At 47.7% G+C, this 27,359-nt stretch overlaps 1 protein-coding gene across 2 annotated transcripts in view; it reads right to left on the bottom strand.

Moving 5' to 3' along the window:
* Positions 1–8,830: 8,830 nt before the first annotated feature.
* LOC123449270 overlaps positions 8,831–27,359 on the bottom strand; it is a 30,270-nt gene continuing 11,741 nt past the window's right edge. Inside the window, exons 8-19 of one of the 2 annotated variants that reach the window (XM_045126416.1) lie at positions 27,105–27,170; positions 22,106–22,174; positions 21,977–22,033; positions 19,756–19,833; positions 18,667–18,764; positions 18,544–18,589; positions 11,309–11,436; positions 11,055–11,154; positions 10,395–10,463; positions 10,138–10,305; positions 9,298–9,354; positions 8,831–9,116 (exon numbers count right to left, since the gene is read on the bottom strand). In XM_045126416.1, the coding sequence (XP_044982351.1) occupies positions 8,907–9,116; positions 9,298–9,354; positions 10,138–10,305; positions 10,395–10,463; positions 11,055–11,154; positions 11,309–11,436; positions 18,544–18,589; positions 18,667–18,764; positions 19,756–19,833; positions 21,977–22,033; positions 22,106–22,174; positions 27,105–27,170 (1,146 nt within the window). In that variant the 3' untranslated portion in view covers positions 8,831–8,906. The remainder of the gene's footprint in view (positions 9,117–9,297; positions 9,355–10,137; positions 10,306–10,394; positions 10,464–11,054; positions 11,155–11,308; positions 11,437–18,543; positions 18,590–18,666; positions 18,765–19,755; positions 19,834–21,976; positions 22,034–22,105; positions 22,175–27,104; positions 27,171–27,359) is intronic. The other variant, XM_045126417.1, reaches the window with a different exon arrangement.

Here is a 27,359-nt window from a genome sequence, read left to right as displayed (position 1 = left end):
ATATAGGAGGGAGGGGAAGGAATGAGGCAGCCTCAAACCCTCAAGGTTTGGCCGAAATTGGAGGTGGAGGAGTCCTACTCCAATCCTACTTGGAGTAGGACTCCACCTTCCCACTTGGAAACTCTTTCCACCTTGTGTTTTTTCCTTCTCAAACCTTATGGGCCTTAGTGGGAACTTATTCCAGCCCACTAGGGGCTGGTTTATCTCTTCCCATAGCCCATGAGACCCCTTGGGGCGTGACACCCCTCCCGATGGTCCCCGGCACCCCTCCCGGCACTCCCGGTACACTACCGATGAGCCCGAAACTTTTCCGGTGACCAAAACAGGACTTCCTATATATCAATATTTACCTCTGGACCATTCTGGAGCTCCTCGTGATGTCCTGGATCTCATCCGGGACTCCGAACAACATTCGGTAACCAACCATATAACTCAAATACAAATAAAACAACGTCGAACCTGAAGTGTGCAGACCCTGCGGGTTCGAGAACTATGTAGACATGACCTGAGTGACTCCTCGGTCAATATCCAATACCGGGACCTGGATGCCCATATTGGATCCCACATATTCTACGAAGATCTTATCGTTTGAACCTCAGTGCCAAGGATTCATATAATCCCGTATGTCATTCCCTTTGTCCTTCGGTATGTTACTTGCCCGAGATTCGATCGTCAGTATCCGCATACCTATTTAAATCTCGTTTACCGGCAAGTCTCTTTACTTGTTCCGTAATACAAGATCCCGCAACTTACACTAAGTCACATTGCTTGCAAGGCTTGTGTGTGATGTTGTATTATTGAGTGGGCCCCGAGATACCTCTCCGTTATACGGAGTGACAAATCCCAGTCTTGATCCATACTAACTCAACGAACACCTTCGGAGATACCTGTAGAGCATCTTTATAGTCACCCAGTTACGTTGCGACGTTTGATACACATAAAGCATTCCTCCGGTGTCAGTGAGTTATATGATCTCATGGTCATAGGAACAAATACTTGACACGCAGAAAACAGTAGCAACAAAATGACACGATCAACATGCTACGTCTATTAGTTTGGGTCTAGTCCATCACATGATTCTCCTAATGATGTGATCCCTTTATCCAGTAACAACACTTGCCTATGGCCAGGAAAACTTGACCATCTTTGATCAACGAGCTAGTCAACTAGAGGCTTACTAGGGACAGTGTTTTGTCTATGTATCCACACAAGTATTGTGTTTCCAATCAATACAATTATAGCATGGATAATAAACGATTATCATGAACTAAGAAATATAATAATAACTAATTTATTATTGCCTCTAGGGCATATTTCCAACACTCCTGTCCCAACATCATGTTGAGTGTTTGCATGTGTGCCCGATATCAAGCGACACCAAAAACTGTCATATATTTGGTCTGAAAAGAATAGTGAGATACCTCATACATACACCAAACATTGGCATATGGTATCCCAACGGATCTTCTTCTAATCTTGTTGGCTATTCTGACTCGGATTATGTGGGAGACAAGGTTGATAGGAAATCCACCTCGAGTACATGTCAATTTCGTGGGAGATCTCTTGTGTCTTGGTCATCTAAGAAACAAAACTCGGTATCTATATCTATTGCTGAAGCTGAATATATAGCCGCTGGATCATGTTGTGCGCAATTAGTTTGGATGACTCAAACTCTTAAGGATTATGGCATTCATGTTAGGAAAGTTCCATTGTCATGTGACAATCAAAGTGCTATTAAAATTGCCTATAATCATGTGCAACATTCTAGAACAAAACATATTCAGGTGCGACATCATTTCATTCGTGACCATGTTGGTAAAGGAGATATAGATCTCAAGAATGTTCGTACTGACAAACAATTAGCTGATATCTTTACCAAACCACTTTATGAGAAAGTGTTTTGTCATTTGGGGAGTGAGTTGAACATCACTGATGCTTCAAACTTGAGATAAACTCACTCGGATGCATGTAAGGGCATGAGCTTGATCGACTATTCCTTGATGCTATTGATTTGACACAATATTATATCTTGGAAAACTATGATCCCTTGTATTGCATCTAATCTTTTGTAGGTACTTGGAAGAACGACATTCCACAAGATTGCCATCAACTCACATCAAAAGCAATCTTGACATGGCCAAGTATCAACAATCCTTTCATCGGAGATGGAGTAAGAAGACAACTAAATCATATCCTTGACAATTCTATGATATTGAATTTCATTCATGTCATTTGGATATATTATGTTCTTCCTTGCATGACTAACCATTGTAGGTGAAAAATGAACCAAAACAACATGGATAGCTTCGAACTCAAGATGATCTTCATCAACTTTGAGCATCCACAACAAGTTCACCTACATGCCATGTCATCAACATCATTCGACTCATATCCTTGATAAAGCTTTACACCAACTCATGAGGTAAATTAACTCAAGTGATATGAAGACATTAAAATGCTTAATCGAAAAATGGTAACCCGAGTTTGCGCTTAACGATGAATATGACCTTGATCAAGCAATCTTGCTTGACTCCTCAAGTCAAATACTCTAATATAGGTGACCTAGTCACCTCCCCACATCTAGATGGAGATTCTTGTATGGTTCACATCCGTCGAAACAAATCTCCTTGGAACCATTCAACTCTCATCTATATGTATGTATAATTTTGGTGCTATCTTTTGTTCTCTCATATTTTCTTTCTCATTTGGAATTTTCTGTCTATTTTCAATTAAGGAGTTGATTTTCAATGCAACTCAGTTTCACCGATCTGGGAAACTCGGTCCAACCGATTTCTCCCAGAGGCCTCATTGTAATTCTCGGTTTTACCGAACCATATTGCCTCGGTGACTCTGACATTATCTTAGTGTTTCTGATATCTTCTACAGTTTTGCCTTAGCGGGAGTAATATTATCAATGATCCCATGTTTCATTCCCTTCTAAGATCTTATTGAAATTTTTTATAAGCAAAATCCGTTTTAGCATTATTTTTCGAGGGGGAGAAAACTTCTCTAGGGGGACAAAACCTCAGTGATCCCATACAATATAAGAGGGAGAATGATCTAGGATCCCAAACATACGGGGAGATAGTTCAAGGAACGCTTATCCATATTAAAGGGGGAGAACATTCAATGAACCCTTACCTACTATCCAAGGGGGAGAAAAGTCAAATTCAAGGAACCCTTATCAAAGAGAGAAGTATCAAGGATCCCTTTCTCTCAATGAGCCCTTACCCTCTAACGTTTTTGGCAATTAATGCCAAAGGGTGAGAAATATCAAAGCTTCCAATGAACCTATTTATAGGGTAGAAATATCTATAGGGGGATATCTGTTCCTAAAGGAAGGTTTACCTAAGGGAGATATATCAAACCTTACATATTGAGGGGGAGAGAGATAAAATTGTTTCTATCATTGCTACATAGTTGTTCAATAAAAAGATAAAACTGTTGAGAGATTGAACTTGTCTTGCCCTACCTACTCCCAATATCTACATGAAATGATTCAGGGGGAGAGGTAATTCTTACATATTCATTCTCAAGGGAGAAAGTTCTTAGTTCTCTTGGAGACATATCTATCATCAAATCCTATTTTCAATAAATATCTTGGTACTTTTGAAGTTCTTTGCATCTTTACAGTTGAGTACTCTTATGTTATTTAACATTTGTTTTCCCAAGTGTACTCCTAATGCTAAGACGCTCAAGAACCTCAAGGTAAGTATATGCATCATATCCTTGTTCATGATGATCTCTTGTCTCTTGCACATATTGTTTGCAAGAGTGAGTCATGAACATGGAAGTTATGCATTCACATATGATTGAGGCATATAGCCAAGATCTATATGGCTTGTCGTGTCCTTTCTACCTTGTGTGTGCCTATGCAGTCCAAAGCAACTTTCCTTTAAAATGGTTTGCACACATTTAGGGGGAGCTTGTACTACTCATGTATCTTTCAAAGTTGTCATATTCTAATGCTATCTTTATTTGAAGCTTTGTTTGTATATTGCCATCAATTACCAAAAAGGGGGAGACTGAAAGCACATATGCTCCCTTGGTGGTTTTGATAATTCATGACAACATACATTGTCTCTTGGACTAACACTTTTACCTAGTATATTTCAGGAAGTGTCCATAGAGTGCATTGGCTAAAGGCTTATGTGGAGATGCCCCTGATGCAAGAAATGAATAAGATTGGCTCAAGCTTCAAGCTAGAAGACTCTTCATTTTATATTTGTGAGAAATCACTTTTGAGTCCATAGGAAAGCCAATACTATTAAAAGGGGGTGAGGTATTAAAATGAACTGGTTGCTCAAGTGCCGAGAGGTAGCCACCAAAAATACCCAGTCATTTTTCCCACATAACCATTCCGTCCAAAACCATACACTCAAATTCGGTGCCACCAACTTTTCAGATTCGACACTACCGAGTTTCATCCCAGACAGAACCCTAGCCAAACCGACCAAAACGGTGCAACCGAAACCATATCGGTGCTACCGAGTTTAGGTGACCAACTTTCTGTTACCTCGATACACAAAATCGGAATTTCCAAGTTTAAGTATCGGTGTCACCGAGTTGTGTCATGTGACCGTTAGCCACCTTTTCGGTGCCACCGAGTTGTGTATATCGGTTCCACCGAGATTCAAAAGTTGCCGCCTTTAGTGCAAGTCGGTACCACCGAGTTGATGACTTCGGCGTCACCAAGTTGGCCACTTTAGGTGTAACGGTTGGATTTTGGGGATAACCTATATATACCCCTCCACCTACCTCTCATTCATAGTGGAAACACTCATAACTCACACTTCATTGCCAGATCCATTTTTCTGAGAGAGAGAGCCACCTACTCATGTGTTGAGACCAAGATATTCTAATCCAATCATTTGAAACTTGATCTCTACCCTCCCCAAGCTGCTTTCCACCAAATCAATCTCTCCTACCCATGCCTATTCTGTGAGAGAGTGATTTTGTGTTGAGGCGACTATCTTTAGAAGTACAAGAGCAAGGAGTTCATCGTTCTACCACATATATTACCTTTTGGAGGGTGGTGCCTCCTAGATTGGTTAGGTGTCGCTTGGGAGCCTCCCACTTCGTGTTGTGGAGTTGAACCAAGATGTTTGTAAGGGCAAGGAGATCGCCTGCTTCATGAAGATCTACCGTGAGTGAGGCTATTCCTGTGTGGACGTAAGCCGTGGTGGAATAGACAAGGCCGCTTCTTCGTGGACCCTTTGTGGGTGGAGCCCTCCGTGGACTCTCGTAGCCGTTACCCTCTATGGGTTGAAGTCTCCACTAACATGGACGTATGATAGTGCGACCTCTCGAAACCATGCCAAAAATTGTCGTGTCAACCTCTTTGCGTTTGATCTCCTACACTCTACTCCTTTACATGTGCAAAGTCTTTACTTTTCCGCTGCCATATATGTTGACTAGCATGTGTAGGGTGTACTAGACTTGTTAGAATTGCTAAAATCTGCCAACCATAAAATTGGGAAAAGGCTAGGATTTTAATCTTGACGAGTAGTTTATTCACCCCCTCTAGACACACCTTCTACCGATCCTACATCTCTTTACCATATGCAACGAATATGGCAAGCACATTCTCTATGTATCATCTGGATTGTACTACACATACGACAGAACCCGTAGCACATGTTGCGTACGAGATAGTTTTTCAAAGTGTCTTGTACATGACAAACTTGGCATACTCGCCTTGGACATCAAGACAATGGCTTGAAACCGAAACTATCAGCAATTCCAATAGTTTATGATTATTATGATGTTAAATTCTAACAACATTTGGATTTTATGTGCACTACAAGTGACACAGGGAAGCTAATTTTAAGGCTTGCGCACCTTAAAGTCTACATTGAACCACTCAGACTCTTTGAATGCATCAAGTTGAGGTAAGTGGCTCTTCCCATCCATTGAGTAGACTATTCAGGTATTCCATGGTTCTAAATGACATATCTATATGATGGTCTTGAGTGTGTGCTTTATTCACACGAAACCATTGGCTTATTATCCTGACATCGATTTCAAGCAAATCGAATGGATAACATTGCAGAATTCTCCTTGAGTGCCTTCTCTATGGTCCTTGGATTGAAGTTTAGCAATTTGTCCTAATGTCTAGACTCAACATGGTTTGGTAGAATCCTTTATCCAAAGAGTTAAGCTCATTGCATTATCTTTACTTTGGAATTGCAACTTACCAACTTTACCTTGGAGTCATGCAGTTGTACACGCTCGTGACAAAACTGCATAATATTATTCCCCTCTATCTTTGGTACATGAAAATCTATCAAGTATTTCCCATGTGCGGTAATTCGGTTGTATACCGATATCACCACCCGACATACATCATTGGACCCTTAACATAGAGTTGGGATCTATGTGAGGAATAACTGTATTTCCGTCAATACCTCAAGCCCCTCGCATGGTGAGTTATTCAAGGCGAGTATGCTGATTCAGGAGGAATATTTCTAGGCATTACGGCGAGATTTCAAGTACCATAAAGAATGCCAGAGAATTAGCGGAATGTTCAACACATTTTTGCCTCAAATCCACGTACTCAAAAGACCTAAACCATGCGTTCACAAGATTTGGAGCACATTGCAAATAATCTGTCAGATTCATTTACTGATTATAAAGGTGTCACCCAATCCTACAATCCTGCAAAAGTACACCTGAAAGAGTGGGGGTACCAACAAAAACCACTCCACTCCACGTTCGATGCAACAGGGGAAGATGTATGGCAAAAGTACATTAGGATTCAGCTTCTCGCAAGCAAGGATATCATGGCCTATGAATCAATAAATGCAAGTCAATTTCACGTCGACAGACAACTAATGGATAGTATACCGAGTGGATGGGAAATCTCCACAAACCCATGGCATAGTGCACACAATGACCGGGACATCGGAATACCCGACTCAATCACATTGGGAAATCGTGAGTAGTCACCATGGGTAACGATATTTCCATCAACTATATGTTTATATATAGATTCTTGAGAAACATATAACCGGAAGTCTACAATTGTCGAATACATTTCCCAACTAGATTACAAAAACCTTTAAAGTGATTCAGATCCAAAGACTATGGCCATGGCAAAGTGTGAACAACACTCGGACTGAACTCAAGCAAAGGGTATAATCTAGGTAGAAATAATCTTGCTCAATAATGAAAAGGTATTCGTAAGTAATACCTACATCAGTTTTCTTCTGAAAACAGAATTGAGAACAACGAGGTGGTGAAATAAAGAGCAAATATTGTAGCTCAAGGGTTCACACAGATACCCAGCTATTCTCGAGAGTTGGAATATCTTTCCAATAACTTATATCATTTGGTAGTACAAAATCATCTATCTGTGCAGTTGATAGATGTAGTGATCACATAGCCATGTGGATCACTAGATTCAGAGATATATGATTGATTCCGATGGAATCACACTTCTGAATCGAAATGCAAAATGCAACATACATTGTGTAAAAATCAGTAAGTCACCATATGACTTATTGTTGTCGGTACATATGGTACAACCTACGTAGTGAGTTCCTTATACACAAGGATTACTCGTACAATGATGATTATCCATGCTTGTGTGTCTACAATGACGACACATATAATCATCTAAATGACGGAGTTTAAAATGAAGGATTTGGGTAAACCAAAATACCGCTCATTGCTACAACTTGAGGACCTTCATTCATACATTATGGTATACAATGTTGTCTATATTCAAAATATATTAAAGAAATTCATTATGGACAAATCTTATCCATCTATAACTCTCATGGTAGTTCATTCTCTAGATGTAGAGAAAGATCTATTTGAACCGAAAGATGATGGAAATGAGATATCGGGACTGAGTGTTCCATAATGCCATTGGATCCACCAACACAATTGGTTGGGACTCAAGAATATCTATCGATATCTCCAGAGGCATGAAACATATTGTCCTGGTTTTTTTGTTTCAGAGAAATCTAAACACCAATACCATTGGATACATTGATCAGATCCCCGCTATGTCAGATCATGGACAAGCATAGTGTTCCTACTAGTTGTGGTAGCCCCCATGAAGAGTTTTCGAAACAGACCACGTGGCTACATACACCAAGTATTATTTCAACAATAATATTTTCTTGTGTTGCATGGATGCAAACACGTTATGCAATAAGCAACATCGTTATATTGCATATCTTGCAAATCGAATCATGTAACTGATTTTCTCATGAAGTCTTTATCAATTTCTACATTCCATAAATATATTCACGAAATTGGTATGTAACAGTTTCAAAATTTACAAGAATCAGGAAAAATATCTTCCTAAATTAACCTTGTTCAGTGCATCATATTATACTCTTGTTCCCTTCATGAGTTTACTATACAGATTCTCATAAAAGATTTTTTATGAGGTAATATCAACATGAGATCATATGTCACACTTTCAATTTTCCCCACCAAGGTTTTTAGGAAAGTATAAACGATATATTTATTGTCCCTTTAATTCTATGGGTTTTCCTCATATTGAGTTAAAACAGACAATAACCATTATATGTTGCGATATTTTCTTCTTATTTTTTCCACTAGGTTTGAAGGAGTTTTAACAACATATCAAACACCATACTCCTCATTTTTTCCCACAGAGTTTTTGGAGGAGCCTCTAATCAAGATAATAATTCTGAATGGATAAGTGTAGATTAGGGGGAGTGTTAGAGTTCAATTAACATGTGTTAATTATGGGGTAATCTCCCCTTGTAACTGCCATCTCTCCCTACCACCTCTCCCTAAGAGATGCCTCTTCGTCGCATCTCTTCTCCTTGCATATATACCTACAATCATCTAATGAAAGAGACGATTCATTCACTTTAACAATATCCTAGTCTGACATAGTCGTTAACCTTCTGATATCCTAGTGGTTAACCCTCTGCATCACCAAAATCCACACGGCGCGTCATCATATTGTTCTCTTCTCCCAATTCCTTCAATATTTGCTGCGTCTCAGCCAGCAAATCTTGCATATGTGGTGCATTCATGAAAGGAGCGCTCCGTGTAGCACCAATGAGGGTCTTTAAGCATTTCACGTATTGCTGCCTGAGGGTGTTGGACACTATGTTTCGTGTATGGGGCTGCAACAGTAAATATCATGTTAAAATGGTTATTTAGTTCTGTAGTTCGTGCCGAACGCAGATCCAACTAAGCAGAAAGGCTGATGCCTCTGTCCAGTGTTAGAATTATGAAACCGAGGTTCTCCTGCATGGTTCGAAAAATAAATAAATGAAATTTACAGTCCAAGGACATAACACATACCTCGTTGTAAAGTGAAACCCACTTGCGCAAAGCTTGTTCAAAATGTTCATAATCAAACTGAAATAGAAAGATCCAAGTCAGTTAAGGCACCAAAGGTAAATTAGGCATGAATACCGTAACATAGACGGAAGTTTGTCAGGTATGCGAAAAGCAGCTGCACCTTGTTATTAGACACAGTTTAAATTGCGGAATTTCCAACTACTCCCTCCGTTCCTAAATAAAGTCTTTTTAGAGATTTCACTAGTGGACTACATACGGATGTATATAGACATACTTTACATTATAGATTCACTCATTTTGCTTTGTATGTAGACTTCTAGTGAAATCTCTTAAAAGACTTACATTTAGGAACGGAGGGAGTATAAAACAAAATTTGCCATACATATACCACAAAATAGTAAGCTCAACGAGACCATTACAATTAGTGACCTAGTTTTTAAAATAAAAGGCAATCACTTCATAAATTCTAGAACAATAAGTTTCATCCCATCCTTAGCAAACAAAACCTAGAGAATCATCATTTCTGTTGACCCACTGAGAACGAAGTAAGAATTACTTCCTCTGTTCCTAAATATAAGTCTTTTTAGAGATCTCACTACAGATTACATGTGGATGTATATAGACAGACTTTAGAATGTAGATTCATTCATTTTATTTGTATGTAGTTCATAGTGGAATCTTTAAAAATACTTAGATTTAGGAACGGAGGGAGTATATGAATAAAGCAACCATACATTACTACAACAAAGCTAAATGAAGAAACTGCATATAAGTAGTCAATTTGATAAAACATAATTACATGATTAAGTAAATCCAACATGCGACAGTGGTGTATCGGACCTTTTCAAATTTATTAAAATGGATTCGCAACGTGGTATATCGAAGACTTAGGCGATATTTTTCTGGCCATATGAATAGCCAGCATTTGTCTGGTATGCGCACAACATCAATTTTGAAGTATCCATGCTTCATATGTTCCCGAGGAAGCCTTAGCAAGAGTACCGAGTTCTAGAGTGAACATTGTTTTGTTAGAAGCAAACAGAAAGATGATGTATCCAATAATTGCCAAATGCATATATGAAGCACATGAAAAGTACCGCTGGTGCCCATGCTTGTATTGCCATTCTTCCACAGTCAAGAAGTCCAACAATTTCAAGTGCTTCCAACTACAATAACAGTATCATCAATAGAAAAAACACGGCATTCACACATCTACCTGGTTGAGAAGACACTAACAACACTTTAAGTAAATAAAATTCCAACGTTTCACAATCCTAGCTACAACTCTGCCATATCAGGTTACAAATGCATTCAAGGATGCCAGGAGATAATTCTTATGTAAACAATTTTGGAGATAATGCTAGTGTTTGTTATGTCTTCATTAATGGGGTTGAAATAGTATTTGAGTGCATGCTGGTCTTTGCTGACATGACTCAAGAGAATGACCTAAAGAGAGGGAATATGATAAGAGTCGCATTGCGACATGCAAAAAATAGAAGGAGAAATGTGTGAAGGCATGGTGATGTTAAAAGGAAGCTTTATGGTAACCATGACAAACATGAAATTTAATGCACCAATTGTTTAAGTAAAACACAATCCATGCAATCCTAAGAGTTGCGAATAGATTCTTAATCAGTGGAGAGAAGACTAAATAACCACAAAAGCAGGAGAATAAAAATATAAGAATGGACAAGGGTTGGACATCATGAACATATAATTAGAAGATAAATCCCTTCGTGGGTGAGTGGGAAACATACAAGTATTCCTGTTGCCGCAATCCGCTCCAATTCGATAACGGAGGCATTCTTCCGTGTTTTCTGATCTTTCCTCAAAGGATTCAGTATTTTTTCCGCTATCCTACCATGACGAAACGTACATTCACAAAGATTCAAACAATTTACTACACTACTTCACTTAGTATTCTAGGCATCTTTTGAGTTTTGATGTGCCGAATGGGACTATGGAGATTAGGAACTCAAAATGTGTAAAAATATGGAGCTAAAAGGAATACCTTATAGAATCATTGACAAGTCGTTTTCCCCTCACAAGGTGAGATCTACATAGGTCATTGTTCACTTTGATATCATTAATAATTCTAAGCAAACTTAGCGTTGCCAAGCGTACCAATATACTTGCTACCTGTAACAATGAGACCAGCATACAACAGGTTATTAATCACTGATAGTATGTGATTGTTTAAGAAATTTGTGTTAAATGTTTCAGAAGCCAGTTCCAGAGCCCAGACTGGCTCCAGCAAGGTGGCTGGTATCAGTATCAGGTTCTAACTTGTGTGAAAATCTAGTATAGCAACAAATTGAGTGAGATGGCTCTCTGCTCCCGCTCCCGCAACCCACGCCTAGCTTCGCCGCCCGCCAGCCTCCGCCGCCGCTCCTGCACCCCTTCCGGCCGACCCCAAGCCCGCGCGATGGTTGCTCCCGCCGCCGCTGACCCTGTCGACAGCCGAGCGACCCCCTCCGGCGAGCGCGTCTCCTACGGGGAGCGCTGGAGCAGCTCGGAGGGCGAGTCCTCGGCGAGGTCGTACAGCGACGTCGCGCGCACGCCCCCCGCATGCCCGCCGGCCGCCGCTGGTCTCAGGCGCAACACCACCGCCCCCGGACGTGCTGCGCACACCTCCCGCCCGGCAGTCCAGGACCGCCTGGGGCCCCGTTCGGAGGTGCACCGCGCGTCGGGCGGCCCGGTGCTCGACGCGGAAGGTTTCCAGCAGCCCCGGCGCAGGAATCACCACCGTCGGCCTCGCCGCGACGCCCCGGCCGGCCATGCATCTCCACCGCATCGACGCAGTCCAACCCCGGAGGAGGCCGCAGGCCTATGCTTCCGCTGCCTCGACCACCGGCACCACGTTCGCGACTGTCCTAATGATGTCCGGTGCCGGCGCTGCCTCGTCCTCGGCCACGCCTCGCGCTCTTGCGGTGGACGCTGCGCCGCCGACGAGTCCCGGCGGCCCACGCGCTCGGCTGAGAACGCTCTGCCACCTCCTCGCGGTGCCGCCGCCGCCGCCAGAGCCCCCCCCCCCCCCGGCGCACCTCCGCACCGCTCCCCCGCCTCCACCCCCACCCCCTCCGGCCCCAGCCACACCGACGCCATGCGATGGCCCTGCGAGGGTTATCGTCGCGCAGACGGCGGAGATGGACGACGCCGAGCTCGTCCTCGCTCGCGCAATGGTGGCCACCATCACGGGCAACAGGCCGCGGGTGACTCCGGCCGATGTGAGTGAGCTGCTGCTGAGTTCGCTGGAGCTTGCCGATGGCGATTTCTCCGTGCACATGCACCACCCAGAGGACTTCCTCATCCTCTTCTCCTCCGTGGCCACCATGCGCCGGCTCCACGGCGAACACCTCCTCTGCTCGCCCCGGTTCTCGCTCTCCTTGCGGCCATGGTGCAAACTGGCGCATGCCAACGCCGACGGCCTGGGGTACCGCGTTGAGCTCGAGCTCCGCGGCATCCCCGCCCACGCGTGGCACCTCGCCACGGCGGAGCACCTGCTGGGCGCAAGCTGCTGGGTGGAGAGGCTGCACCCTCGCACACGGTCGCGCGACGACCTCACAGTCTTCCGTCTCTCCGGCCGCGCGCATGACCCTGTTGGCATCCGGCGTGCCGTGGAGCTGGTCATCGTCGATCAGGTGCCTGGCCGAGCGCCTTCGAACCCTCCCACCATACGGTCTTTGTCCTATCCCATCTCCATCGAGCTCACCATGGCGGCGCGGATCAGGGACGCGCCGGACGGCCACCGGGCTGTCGACAACCCAAAGGGGGACGGCGCTGGCGAGGGAGGTGGACCGGGCCACGACCAGGGGACAGCTCCAGGGCGCGCGCGCCGCCGGGGCCGCAAGCGTAGGCGCTACGACGAGGTCCCGTCTGGGCGCGCGGACGGAATGGCCATTGATGCGCCGGCCTGGCGCGTGCGTCGTCCTGGCCGCGCCGATGGCACTGCAACGGCGGCGTCCTGGCCCGGCGCGACGGCGCCGCCGAAAGGAACCAGTACGGCCAGGCTGGGCATGCTGGCGTGGCCTAAGCAACAGGGACCCACCGAGAGGCGTCATCGCGTCAACAAAGCCCCGCTGAACCGCGTCCCCTCCCTGCAAAAGGGAGCTTCCCCAGGGGCCCGCGCGCACCCACCTCCCGCCCAGGACAGGATGGGCTCTAGCAAGGACAGACAAAGCTCCGCTTTGGTGCCAGCAAGTACATGCCCAGGGACAGCTGGCGCGCAACCGCTGGCTACCAAAGCACACGCGCCCTCTGCCGCTCCTGATCCCAACAGCCCCACCACTGCCGAGGCGGATCCGCTCGGGACCGCGCGCCCCTGCGCTCTCCCCGTGCCGGACCAAAACACGACGGGGACCACTGCGGCTTCGGCTGAGCTTGCGCTCGCCAGCCAGGTCCCAGACTCACAGCCAGTCGCCCCCACCCTGCCAGTCTCGCCTGCCGCCTGGTCGGAGCAAAGTGGTGTTGCGCTCACCCCTGCGGCGGGGGTCCCGCATGCTACACCGGATCAGACGCCGCGGTCATGCGCCGAAACCGCTTTTGCATGTGCGGGAATCAAGGACGCTGATGCTGCTGATACACCCCTGGCGCCTGGGCCCCTGGCCAGTGACCAGCATGTTGCAGAGGCGCCCCCAGCCATGCACCCCCTCCCCGCGCCAGCAGAGCCCCAAGAGGCCAGATGCGACAACAACCCCCAGCAGATTCGCCTTCTGCAGCGGCCTACACACAGCGACTCCGTAAGCGCCCCGGTTCCAGCACCCCGCGCAGCGGCAACGAGCAGATTTGCCTCCCCCCCAATCACCTTGTAACGGCCACGCAACCGGACTGCCACATGTTCTTCTCCCTGGACGTTGGGACAGTTCCTGGCAGCTGCCACCAAGCAGCTCAACGCCACCCTGCCTTCCCCTGGGAAGCGCCCGCGGCCGCCTCTGAACTTCAGTCCACGGCGAGGACGATCTGCGATATCTCCAGCGGCCACTGCAACGCAGCCCAGGACCGAGAGGCGAGCCCAAGTCCAGATTCTGCGTACCCTCGGCATTATCGGCATCGACCAACACATCTCCGCGGCCGAGATGAAGGCCTACAACGATCTGTTCGCTGCACCGATCCGGCTGCCCGTGCTGCAGGCCATGGCCTCCCTCGTGGACAGGGTGATCCCAGTTAGCCTGTCTGCTGCACCAAACGCTGATGCCTGCGTGTGCTAGCGTCGTCGCTCCTCCTCCGTCGACCCCTTGCTCAACCCCTTGCTCATGGATCACGACCTGAAAATCGTTGTATGGAATGTTAGAGGCCTTAACTCACGCGCTCGGCGCTGCGCTATCCGTTCGCTGCTATGTAACACTCGTGCGGCCATTGTATGCCTCCAAGAAACAAAGATGGCCTTGATCTCGTCGTCTGTTGTGTTGGATACGTTGGGGTCTGAATTTGATGGATCCACCTATCTACCGGCTGATGGCACACGTGGCGGCATCCTCCTCGCTTGGAACACCAGGGTCGTCACGATCTCCGACCTTCAGTTCTCACAGCACGCGGTGACCGCGAAGGTGTGCGTGCCCGGCGGCAACCCGTGGTGGCTCACCACGGTTTACGGACCCCAGAGTGACCAGGACAAATTGGCGTTCCTGCAGGAGCTACGCGACATACGCACCACCAGCCCAGGACCTTGGATGTTGTGCGGGGATTTTAACTTGATATGCCACGCCTCGGACAAGAGCACGGGCAACGTGAACCATCGCATGATGGGCAGATTCCGCCGCGTGATCAACCACCTCGCCTTGAAGGAGGTGTACCTCAACGGGCGCCGCTTCACGTGGTCCAATGAGCAGTCGCCCCCTACGCTCGTGCGCCTTGACAGGGTGCTCTGCACCGCGGACTGGGAGGATTGCCATGCCGACTGCCACCTTCGCTGCCTGGCATCCGTCGTCTCCGACCACTGCCCCCTGCTCCTGGATTGTTCGCCCATGCCCACGGCTCACCGGCGCTTCCACTTTGAGGAGTTCTGGTTGCGCTTAGACGGGTTTCATGACACGGTGGCTGCAGCCTGGAGCTCGGTGTCGGACACTGACCCCTTCCGGCGGCTTGTCGGTCGCTTGCAGGCCACGGGCCGAGCCCTCACGAGCTGGAGCGCCAAATCCACGGGCAACATCAGGGACAAGCTCGCCGTCTCCCGCGAGCTAATCCTGCGCTTTGATCAGGCCATGGAGACGCGCACACTCCCGCCCCCGGAAGACTGGCTGCGTAAGCAGCTCAAGATGTCCTACCTGGGCCTGGCCTCGCTTGAGCGCACGATCGCCCGGCAGCGTGCCCGGCTTGCCTCGCTCAAGGACGGCGACGCGAACACGAGCTTCTTCCATCGGCAATGCACCTACCGTCGTTAGAAGAACCGTGTGCACAGCCTGCTTGTGGATGGGCAGACATTAGTAGAGCACGACGAGATGGCCGAGGCTGCATATGATCACTTTGACGGGCTGCTCGGCACCGCAAACGACCGAGCACACACGCTAGACCTCGAGCACCTCATTGAGCCTACTGACCTAACGAGCCTCGAGGCGCCTTTCAGCCCAGAGGAGATCTGGGAGGCTGTGAGGCGCATGCCCGCACACAAAGCGCCAGGACCGGATGGCTTCACCGCGGAGTTCCTGCACGCTTGCTGGGCCATCATCAAGCACGACATTCTTGAGGTTTTCGAGCTGCTATACGCCCTGCGAGGGCGTGGATTCCACAGGCTGAATCAAGCGCTGCTCACCTTGCTGCCGAAGCGCGTCGACGCCCACAGGCTGAATGACTATCGGCTGATCTGCTTGATACATATCGTGGCGAAACTCTTCACGAAGGTGCTATCCTTGCGCTTAGCCCCGAAGCTGGACTCCCTGGTGAGCCGATATCAGAATGCATTCATTGCCGGGCGCACCCTCCACGACAACTTCGTCCTAGTCCGGCAATCTCTAAGGCTGCTGCACCAATTGGGAGCTCCGAGAATCATGCTCAAGCTCGACCTCACCCGGGCTTTTGACTCCATATCTTGGCCCTTCCTCTTCGAGACCCTGCGCCAATATGGGTTCGGAGCAAGGTTCCGGGAGTGGCTGGCCATTCTGCTCTCCTCGGCCAGCACCCGGGTCCTTCTCAACAGAGTGCCTGGCCCACCGATATGGCACCGCCGCGGGCTGCGCCAAGGTGACTCGACGTCTCCGCAGCTATTCGTCCTGGCCGTCGACACCCTCAGTCGCCTCATGCAACGAGCGCTCCAGACCGGCATCCTCCGGAGCCTCCACCCCCGTCGAGAGGTGCCGGCCATCTCACTATACGCCGATGATGTGATGCTGTTCTGTCACGCCACGACCAGTGAGGTCAGGGCAGTGAAGGGCATCCTGGGAGTCTTTGGTGCCGCCTGAGGCTTACACGTAAACTACGGAAAGAGCTCTGCCACGGCACTGCATGGGGACGAGACGATCGCCACAGTGCTGGAGACCCTGGGTTGCCAGACGGCGGACCTGCCCATCTCATACCTAGGCATCCCCCTCTCCACACGCCGCCTCTCCGCTGCCCAGATGCAACCACTCGTCGACAGGGTGGCAGGCCGCCTCCCGTCGTGGAAGGCGTGGCTCATGAACAAAGCTGGGCGACTGGCGCTCGTCAAATCGGTGCTAAGCGCCATTCCCGCGCACCAAATGCTCGCCCTCACCCCCCCGAAAAAAACACTAAAGCAGCTCGAGAAGATTCAGCGAGGCTTCCTTTGGGCAGGACGCCAGGCAGCTCACGGAGGGCACTGCCACGTGAACTGGCGCCGGGTATGCCGTCCGATCGAGTTCGGTGGCTTGGGAGTCCGTGACCTCGAGCGCACAGGGCTAGCCCTTCGGCTCAGATGGCTATGGCTCTCGCGGACGGACTCTGGTCGCGCTTGGCATGGCCTGGACATGCAGTTCACCCCCGAGGAGCACGGCCTCTTCCACGCCTCCACCACCATGCAGCTCGGAGATGGAACCACAGCGCTCTTCTGGGAGGACCGATGGCTGCTCGGCCTCTCCATCCGCGAGCATGCGCCCGTGCTGTACGTGTGCATCCCCAAGAATCGCAGGAATTCCCGGACGGTGGCGGCGAGCGTTCACGGCAATGCTTGGGCGCGGGACATCCGCGGCACCCTTGGCCTCCAGGAGATTGGGCAGTACCTCCAACTCTGGATGCTGGTGTCCCGCGTCACCCTCTCCCACGAGCCAGACCAGCTGATCTGGAAATGGACAACCAACGGCAGCTACTCAGCTAGATCTTGCTATCAGGCCACCTTCCACGGATCTATCACTAGTCGCCCCTGGAAGCTGATATGGAAGGGCTGGGCCCCGCCGAAGGTCAGATTCTTCCACTGGCTAGCCAGCCAGGACCGCTGTTGGACTGCGGAGCGCCTCGCCCGCCATGGCCTCACTCACCACCCTCGGTGCCTCTTATGTGATCAAGAGCCAGAATCCATGCAGCACCTGCTGCTCGCATGCCCATTCGCGAGACAGACCTGGCACGACATCATGTCCTGGCTGCGTCTCCCGTCGCCGGTGCCCGACCAGGACGCCACACTCCACGACTGGTGGCTACGGGCTCGTGATGCTACGCCTCCACTGCTCCGCAAAGCGTTGGCCTCCGTAGCGCTCCTAGTCCCTTGGATGATCTGGAAGCATAGAAATGCGTGTGTATTCGACCATGTAACCCCTTCCTTAGTCAAGCTAGACGCTGCGATAAAGGACGAGTCCAGAAATTGGGCTAAGGCAGGAGCCAAAGGGCTTCGAGTCACCCTGCCTTCCTCCTGGGACGTCCATTGATCCGCTTGTAACACTGATGTACTGGCCTCTTAGGAGGATGTTCTCCCCTCCCTTTTCAATGCAATGAAACGCAAAGGCTTTTTGCGTTTTCTCGAAAAAGTATCAGGTTCTATGCTTCGAACCCACAGCAGAGTATTAGGCCACATGAGCCTCCTAGAAGGGCCATATGGGCCGAATCAGTCATGCCATTTAGATATATCACATGTAACAAAGGATTCAAACACCTGTTTACATGTTCTCTAAAACTCTTTACAAAGGTATGTTAAGATAAACAATTTTAAGAAGGCAGAGTTTCCAAGTAACGGAGGTTGCGATATACTACCAACTGTGACCATTTAAGACAACTGGCCACAATGCTTCCATCTGGTAACACAAGATGAGTTTCTACCATAAATCAAAAATCAGCTCAAAAGCCAAATATTATAAGGCAATGGCAAACCTGAATATGGTCTTCAGATAGAATCTTTTTTCTGACTGCAAGGCACCTAAACATCGTAAATCATTGAACCTGTAAGTAAGAAAACTTTCAAAATGGCCAAAGAACCTAAAAGTAACCTTTTACCTTTGCAATAATTCTTCTGATTCCCTCAGCTTCCCTAGGGTTACAAGAGTGACACTTAATTGTACGCCTGCAACTGTAGTACCCAATGAATCCCATCCCTAGCAAGCAGTTCCACAGATATATTTCAGTAGTTTCCGTAGGGATGATATGACAGGCTTTGGTCAAGAGTGCCTGTCCCTGTCATTTTTCTCCTTTTCTGTTTTCAATCAGCTTTTATTTCGTTTCCTATATGCTTTATCAGAAAATAGTATGGACTGCCAACTGGACTGGAGTTTCACAGAATATGTCACATCGAAACTATTTCAGACTTTCTACTACTTGAGATGTTGCCCAACGGTCAATGATCATTGTATGCTATTTTCTGGTAGAATTTCAACCCATTGAAATGTCAAGGATCACTGAATACACTGGTACTTCCCCACTAGCTATGTTGGCATGTTAAATGCACCGGTATACATAACGAGTAGGACAAAGCTGAAGCTCTTGGTATTTCATAAATTTGCACATTTTGGATCACCGTGATGCTATTTCGCTAAATTTGCACATCTGGTCTACGTACTACCTCCATTCCAAAATAATTGAAGTTCTGGTTTTGTCCTAAGTCAAACTTGTTTAAGTTTGACCAACTCTATAGAAAAATATATTGACATCTAGAGCACCAAATTAGTCCCGCGAGATTCTTTATGAACTATATTTTCGTATATGTGTATTTGGTTATGTAGATCCTAGCACATTCTTCTATATAGTTGGTCAAACTTAAGCTAGTTTGACTTAGGGCAAACCTATAACTTTAATTATTTTGGAATGAAGAAGCAAGACATTGCTGCACCAGTGCATTTAACACGTAACATTGTGATTTGCGCTTGAATGCGGATGTAGTGATACATTGTCCTTCCTTGCCACCCCACCCAACCTTGAATAAACAAACAACTAAACACGACTTGTGTTTTGGGCAAAGTTAATACAGAACTTCACAAAAAATCAGTGTGACACTCAAGCACCAATTTAAGGCCCACGTTATGTTCACAACCGATTACATATGATGGTCTACTGAAGAAACATTGTAGGATTGCAGCTACATGTGCATACCTTTGAAAGCTCCATAATATGTAGTATCTTCCTTCGCAATTTTTCAGCTTCAGCCAGTTGTTTTAGATTCATCAACTCCTGGAAAAACTGGTAACATGAGTATGAAGCCACAAAAAATGCACTCAAGAACGAAGTAAAATCACAAATTGCGATCATAAAATCACAAAGTGGTAACACTTGGTTGGGGGAGTGGATGCACAATCCTACCACCTGGGTTCAAGTCCTCACGGTGCAAACTTACGTTCCTATTTATACTGTAGGGGTCTTCCCTACAGTTCTACTAAAAAAGTAGTGTAGGGCATATAATAAGAGAAAAAAGAGATGCAGCCATTGCTAGGAACTTAAAAGGACTGATCAGCAACCTGGACCATGATGGAGTATGAATGATCCATGGCACACCTTCAAGTTATAACGATTCTTAGCCTTTTACTTAGCAAATGGTTCTGATGTAACAATTTAATAATGGAAGTGTAAATTTGATACCAATTGCTAATCAGCACTGAAAATGATGGAATTGATTTTCATGACATGCAATGATTTATGTTAGATCCGTAACATTATTTCACTGTCTCCTTAATACTAAAAAAACAGACAGAGTGTGCAACACCCGGCACGTTAATTTTCATGTTAGGAACAGACTCCTGCGATTTTTGTCTACTTAGTATTCAACTCAGAATGGATTATACATACCACAACTTCTATACACACTACGGTTTGTGTCTCAACCAATTTCCTGTAAGCAATAAGCAGAAATGCATAAACTGTTGAATACAATCGCCGCAGTCCCTTGTTTGCCCTATTATATTTGTCTTTTTTGAGAAAAATGCAGAAGTCTTGCACTATAGGAGAACAAGCTCTGTACAAGCCCTAAAAGGGGCAACACCCTAAATTATAATGCCACACTTGTAAGTGCTAGGCAACGCTGTGAGAAGCCCTAAAAAGGGCAACCGCCTCTGCTTTCGTCCACTGTTGGGCCTCCACCTTAACAGTGTCGAGCTAGCGGGCAATGTCGGGTCTCTGTAAAAGATGGCCGCCTTACAGTGCTTCCAGATCCACCAGGCCGTGAACATGATCACCGACTACGTGCCTTTTCGCACCGCTGATTGGGTGGAGAGGATGACCTGATGCCATCATACCACAATAACTGGAGGTCACGCCGTGGATCCACAAGAGCACTTCATGCCATAAGGTGTGGGAGAAAGGGCAACCTATCAGTAGGTGGGTCATGCTCTCCTCAGATTGGGAACAAAGACTTCCTCAAGACCTCAACCCCCTGCCTAGCGTAGCATATTTTAAACAAAGAATTAGGGATCTGAAAAAAAATTAGCATATAAAATTTTGGGATACTTTTACACGTCATCTAGTCTTTCCATTCTCTGTCCTCAAGACCTCAACCCTACAATTGTTAAGTTTCATGCACTAGCTAACGCAACCAAAAGTCCGAACTGATGGAAAGGGCTAGGCAATCCACATATAGTGTAACACCCCCTCTCACGTGTGACGGGGAAGACAAGTCAACACGTGCAACCGGAAGAGAGCGACGGCGCGCGAAGCTCACGTATGACTCAAGAGGCCTCTACGTGGACACAAAGAGGGGTTACCAGCAATTTTTAATAAATTGCGAAAGACAGGACTTGAACTCAAGACCTTAGCTCCGATACCAAGCATTAGCCAACGCAACCAAAAGTCCGAAAGGGCTACGCAATCCACATATAGTGTAACACCCCCTCTCACGTGTACACAAAGGGGGACTACCAGCAATTTTTAATAAATTACGAAAACCAGGACTTGAACTCAAGACCTTAGCTCCGATAGCATGTTAAAGTCCGAACTGATGGAAAGGGCTAGGCAATCCACATATAGTGTAACAACAATATCTGTCTAACTGATTGTACAAAACCATGCTGGATACTGTATTAAAGGAATCCATGAACCTCAAAAGGATGCCCCTGACAAATGAGTGACCTAAATTTTAGAGACACTGGTCTAATGCTTTGGAGTATAAGGGTTTAATCACCATGTTGTTGCATGGTTGTCACATGTATTTTATACTTTTAATATGCAACTTCGTGGCATACATGCCATGTGTTTGAACTACTTTGAACACTAAAAAGCATCGCTACATATTCCATTTGTGAACATGAACACAGTTGAAACCCCTATGCACAAGTTCAGAAAGTGTAATGGTTATTGAGAGCCAGGAAATATGAGAGGTGCTTACCGTAGAGAGAAACATCATTCTTTGTAAGCAAGCAGGGGATTCGCCAAGTCCAGCTTCCTATTTTAATCCTCATCAAGCCCCCTTTCATGCCAAAAAAAGATTAAATCTACTCTGAAATGGTAAACATACCTCAAGTATCCTGATAGATCCTCGAACAAGAGCTTCTGCATCTTTTCTTTTTCTTTGCTGACTTAGCACCTAAGAATAGACAAAACAATAGGTTTAACTTTTCTGACATACAAAATAAAATATGTTTTAGAAGGCATTTCCCTGGTAAACAATTCCATCTATTTAGGTTAAGGGAACCGATGAAAAGGAGGGAAATCTCAAGAAAACATAGTTTAGAGTGAGCTCAAGAAGGGTATATATGGAAACACTTCATGCAAGAATAAAATACAGTTGTATGCAGCAGAGCACGCACAACCATATGAGCTTCATAGTGACATAACACTTAGATTCTGAGAGAGAAACACATCATTACTGCCTTGCAGGAAATCGACAAACCACGAATTATATTTGATCCATACAGCCACGCATGCGAAGACACTGGGTTTTATTTCAAACTGATCAACTGCATCGAAGCCATGTTTTCTCATACTTGTTTTTTTCCTCGAAAGCGCAGGAGAGCTGCACATATTTTTTTCTCTCGAATGCACAAGAGAGCTGCACATCATTATATTAAGAAGAGGAAAGAGTCTAAAAAGACTCATACAAGCCCATTAGGCAGGGATTTTTCTCACGTGCTCTCAGAAGGCACTCTAATCCAATCTTTCTCAGGACATAATAAATTTCACAAGTCTAGGATGCCGCTCCGCTCCGCTCTCCTCAGCCCTCCCCTGCCCCGCCCAACCTTCTAGCCTCGCCGCCGTCGACCCACGCCGGTAGCCCTCCTCCCCTCCCCGCTTCCCTCCCCCCGCTCACGCCACCGCGGCCCTCCCCCGGTGGTAGGCCGCGCCCGTGCCGCTGCCCCCACGCCGCAGGCACCCCGCACTGCGACAGCGGCACCGACAACCGACGCACGCTCGACGGAGCCTGTGCGGGTCATCGTGTCGTGTACCGTCGAGATGGAGGACGCGGAGTTGGTCATGTCCCGCGCGATGGTGGCGTCCATCACCGGCAACCGTCCGCCTGTCACTTCCGACGAGGTGGCCAAACTGCTCCTGGACTCCTTCGACCTCGCCGACGACGACTTCTCTGTCCACCGCCACCACCCTGAGGACTTCCTGATTCTATTCTCCTCGCTAACCACTAAGGCGCGTCTGGCCGGCGACCACTTCATCAATTCACCCCGCTTCTCCCTCTCGTTGCGTCCGTGGTGCAAATTGGCCCACGCCAGCGCCGGCGAGTTGGAATTCCATGTGGACCTCGAGCCACGTGGAGTCCCCGCCCAGGCATGGCACCTATCCACCGCCGAGCATATCCTGGGGCAGAGTTGCTAGATTGAGCGCTTCCACCCGCAAACCCGCTCCCGTGCCGACCTCGCCTCTTTCGGCTATCGGGGCGCACCCATGACCATCCTCTTATCATCCTCCAGCACGCGAATCATGATGAACGACGAGCCGGGACCGCCCATTTGGCACCGACAGGGACTCCGACAGGGTGACTACATGTCCCCGCAGCTGTTCGTGCTTGCCGTCGACACGCTTGGTCGGCTCCTCCGACGCACCCACAGCTCGGGCATGCTACAACTGCTGCATCCTCGGCGACACATCCCGGCGATCTCGCTATACGCCGACGATGTCATGATCTTCTGCCACGCCACGACTGGCGACGTCACATCGGTCAAAGAGATCCTCGCCTTGTTTGGCAGGGCCTCCGGCCTCCGGGTGAACTTCACCAAGAGCTCCGCCACCGTCTTGCACGGCGACCAGACGGCCATGGACACGATTGTGCACCTCGGCTGCCAGGTGGTGACACTGCCTATCACCTACCTCGGCACCCCCCTGTCTACGCGTCGCCCGTCGGCCGCCCAGCTGCAACCCGTGGTCGACTCTATTGTCGTGCGGCTCCCAACTTGGAAGGCCTAGCTGATGTCAAAAACCGGGCGCCTGGCCCTGGTAAAATCTGTCCTAAGCGCCATCCTGGTGCACCAGTTGCTTGCGTTTGCACCCCCAAAAAAGACCCTCAAGAAGCTTGAGAAGATTCAACGCGGATTCCTCTGGGCCGGGCGCGTTGCTGCCAACGATGGGCACTGCCACGTGAACTGGAACCGCGTCTGCCGCCCCATCGAGCTTGGGGGCCCGGGCATACACGATCTCGAACGCGCCGGACTCGCACTGCGGCTTTGCTGGTTATGGTTCTCAAGAACAGATCCTGAGCGTGCATGGCAAGGACTTGACCTCCAGTTCTCGCATGTGGAGCATGTGCTGTTCTGGGCATCTTCCTACATGGTCATCAGGAACGGCACGACCGCCCTGCTCTGGGAGGACCAGTGGATCAATGGCCGGTTCATCCGCGAGCTCATGCCTCACCTGTATGACTGCATACCCAAGCGCCAACGCACGACCAGAGCTGTAGCGGATGGACACAACGGCAACTCCTAGGCACGCGACATCCACGACACATTAGGCCTGCACGAGATCGGTCAGTACTTGCAGCTCTGGCAGATCATGCAACACATCGAGTTCTCGGCTGCCCCGGACCAATTGACATGGAAGTGGACAGCGAGCGGCATCTACTCGGCGAAGTCATGCTACTAGGCCACATTCCATGGATCTACGGCTTGCTACTCCTGGAAGCTCATTTGGAAAAGTTGGGCGCCAACGAGGGTCAAATTCTTCCATTGGTTGGCCAACCAGGATCGCTGCTGGACCGCCGAGAGGTTGGCCCGCCATGGACTTCAGCACCATCCTTGCTGCCTCCTATGCGATCAAGAGCCGGAAACCTTACAACACCTGCTGCTGGAATGCCCATTCGCCCGCGAGGCATGGCATGAGACCCTGGCATGGCTTCGCATCCCAGCACCTATACCTAGCCGTGAGCCCTCTCTCATGGACTGGTGGATGCATGCCAAGGAGAATACGCCGCGGATCCTCCACAAAGCCCTGAAATCGGCCGCGCTGCTCGTGCCCTAGATGGTTTGGAAGCACATAAACAGTTGCGTCTTCGACAATGCAACACCATCCATGTATACACTTCTAGATAGGATCAAGGACGAGGCCCATTCTTGGGCGGCCGCCGGGGCACCTGGCCTCCGCCTTGTGATTCCACAAACCTGGGATGTCCACTGATCGTAATGTAATTCTTGTCCTAGGATGATTGTGTTAAGCTTCATGCACTAGTCAACGCAACCAAAAGTCCGAACTGATGGAAAGGGCTAATGCAATCCACATATACTGTAACACCCCCTCTCACGTGTGACGGAGAAGACAAGTCAACACGTGCAACCGAAAGAGAGCGACGGCGCGCGAAACTCAAGTATGACTCAAGAGGCTTTTACGTGGACACAAAGGGGGGCTACCAGCAATTTTTAATAAATTGCGAAAGCCAGGACTTGTACTCAAGACCTTAGGCCCTGATACCATGTTAAGCTTCATGCACTAGCCAACGCAATCAGAACTCCGAACTGATGGAAAGGGCTAATGCAATCCACATACACTGTAACAGATTGTACCCGAACTCCTTCTTTTCAATGCAAAGAAACGCAAATGCTTTTTGCGTTTCTCGAAAAAAAACATAGAAAAATATTTTTTGTAGACAGAAAGAACTGGAGGGTGTGCACCAACAAAGGGAGCAAATGCTGAAACAAATGCTTCTGCTATTTTCATACAATAGAATGCTGTGTTAGGCTACACTTCTAGCTTACAATGCATGGAGCAAAGTTGAACCCTCCTTGAGTCCTGACACACGAACTGTAATAAACTAATAACGGAGGTTTGTAAGCAAGGAGGCACAATGGTCCAAAGTGGAGATGCTAGAGCTTTACTTGGAGCTTGACACAATGGGGCCAAGTTGATAGCTCTATGCAATGGTGGAGGCAGATGCAAGCCCCTAGCTGTTCCATAACCAGTAACTGCATGAGGCAATTAATATTGCAAAAGGAAAGGTTACACGGTAGGATAGTAGCATGGATCACAAGAGGTGGGAGGGAGCCTTGATGGCAGCCGCACCTGAAGGGCAGGAAAGACTAGAGGAAGTTGGAGACTGAGATAAGATTGATATGAGCAAAGCAACTTGATCTATTGCCAAACTTGACACACACACGCGCACACACGCACACACAGACACACAGACACAAACACACGCACACTATATACTTCACAGTGTCAGGTATGCTTAATGGATACATATTTCTGTTCTTATTTCCTCAGCACCTACTCCTGGCCTGCCCCTTCGCTCGGCAAACATGGCACATCATCCTGGACTGGATGGGCATGCCAACCCATGCACCGGATCATGAGCCTACTGTTATGGACTGGTGGCTGTGCGCGAAGGAGCACATGCCACCAACGCAACGAAAGGCTCTGAAATCCATCGCCATGCTCGTACCCTGGATGATATGGAAGCATAGGACCGAACACGTCATCAACAACGCGAGACCGTCGATTGATTCGCTAGTGGATAGGATCAAGGACAAGGTCCGATGCTGGGGAAAAGCAGGGGCTCAGGGGCTCAAGGTTGTTTTGCCCACATCCTGGGATGTCCACTGATCGGGCTTATGGCCTTGTAAAACTCACCTTCTAGGAGGATTGTTCTTTCACCCACCTTTTCAATGCAATGAAATGCAAAGATCCTTTGCGTTTTCTCAAAAAAAAAAAAAAGACTTTGTATCCCATGAGGTGGCCAACGATTTGATTGGACCACTTGGTTAACTGAATCGGCAAGGTTCCAGGTATTTTTTTTGTGAGGCACAGGGCCTAGTTTAGATAGGTGTGTGTGTGTTGCATCTGACCCAGCGCCTAGAAAGGAAATAAATATCTTCTAACAAACAATATATGTCGCTTTATTGGCCTGCGGGGTTGAGGGCCTAGGTTAGCTTAGATATGTACTCGTTGTATCTGATTTTCCCTTAATCAATTGTGCAATTCTATTCTTATTAATGAAATGCAAAGATCCTGCCCTTTGAAACAATAAGAGAATACAGTACATAACAGTAACTTATACAGCAACAGAGCAGTTGTACTTGTACCCTGGCTAGAAGGTACATTGTATTTGCATAATCTGGGTGACCAGGCCCCACAACAGTTCCTTGTATCTGCACCAGAGTTAAAGCGATGAACGTTAGAACTTACAAAATAATATTTGAAGAATTAGTCAATAGTATTATTTCTGTACAAAAGCTAAGCACATATAGTGATATGTAACTGATATGCACCACTCACAAATATTTGATGATTAAAAGAAAACAAATAAAACAAGAGTTGTTCGTGTTATCATCGATTAA

This window comes from Hordeum vulgare, chromosome 4H, assembly GCF_904849725.1.
Source record: "Hordeum vulgare subsp. vulgare chromosome 4H, MorexV3_pseudomolecules_assembly, whole genome shotgun sequence".
Classification (NCBI taxonomy): Eukaryota; Viridiplantae; Streptophyta; class Magnoliopsida; order Poales; family Poaceae; genus Hordeum; species Hordeum vulgare.
Note: the sequence above shows the minus strand (reverse complement) of the source record. Positions and strands in the feature narration are given on the sequence as shown.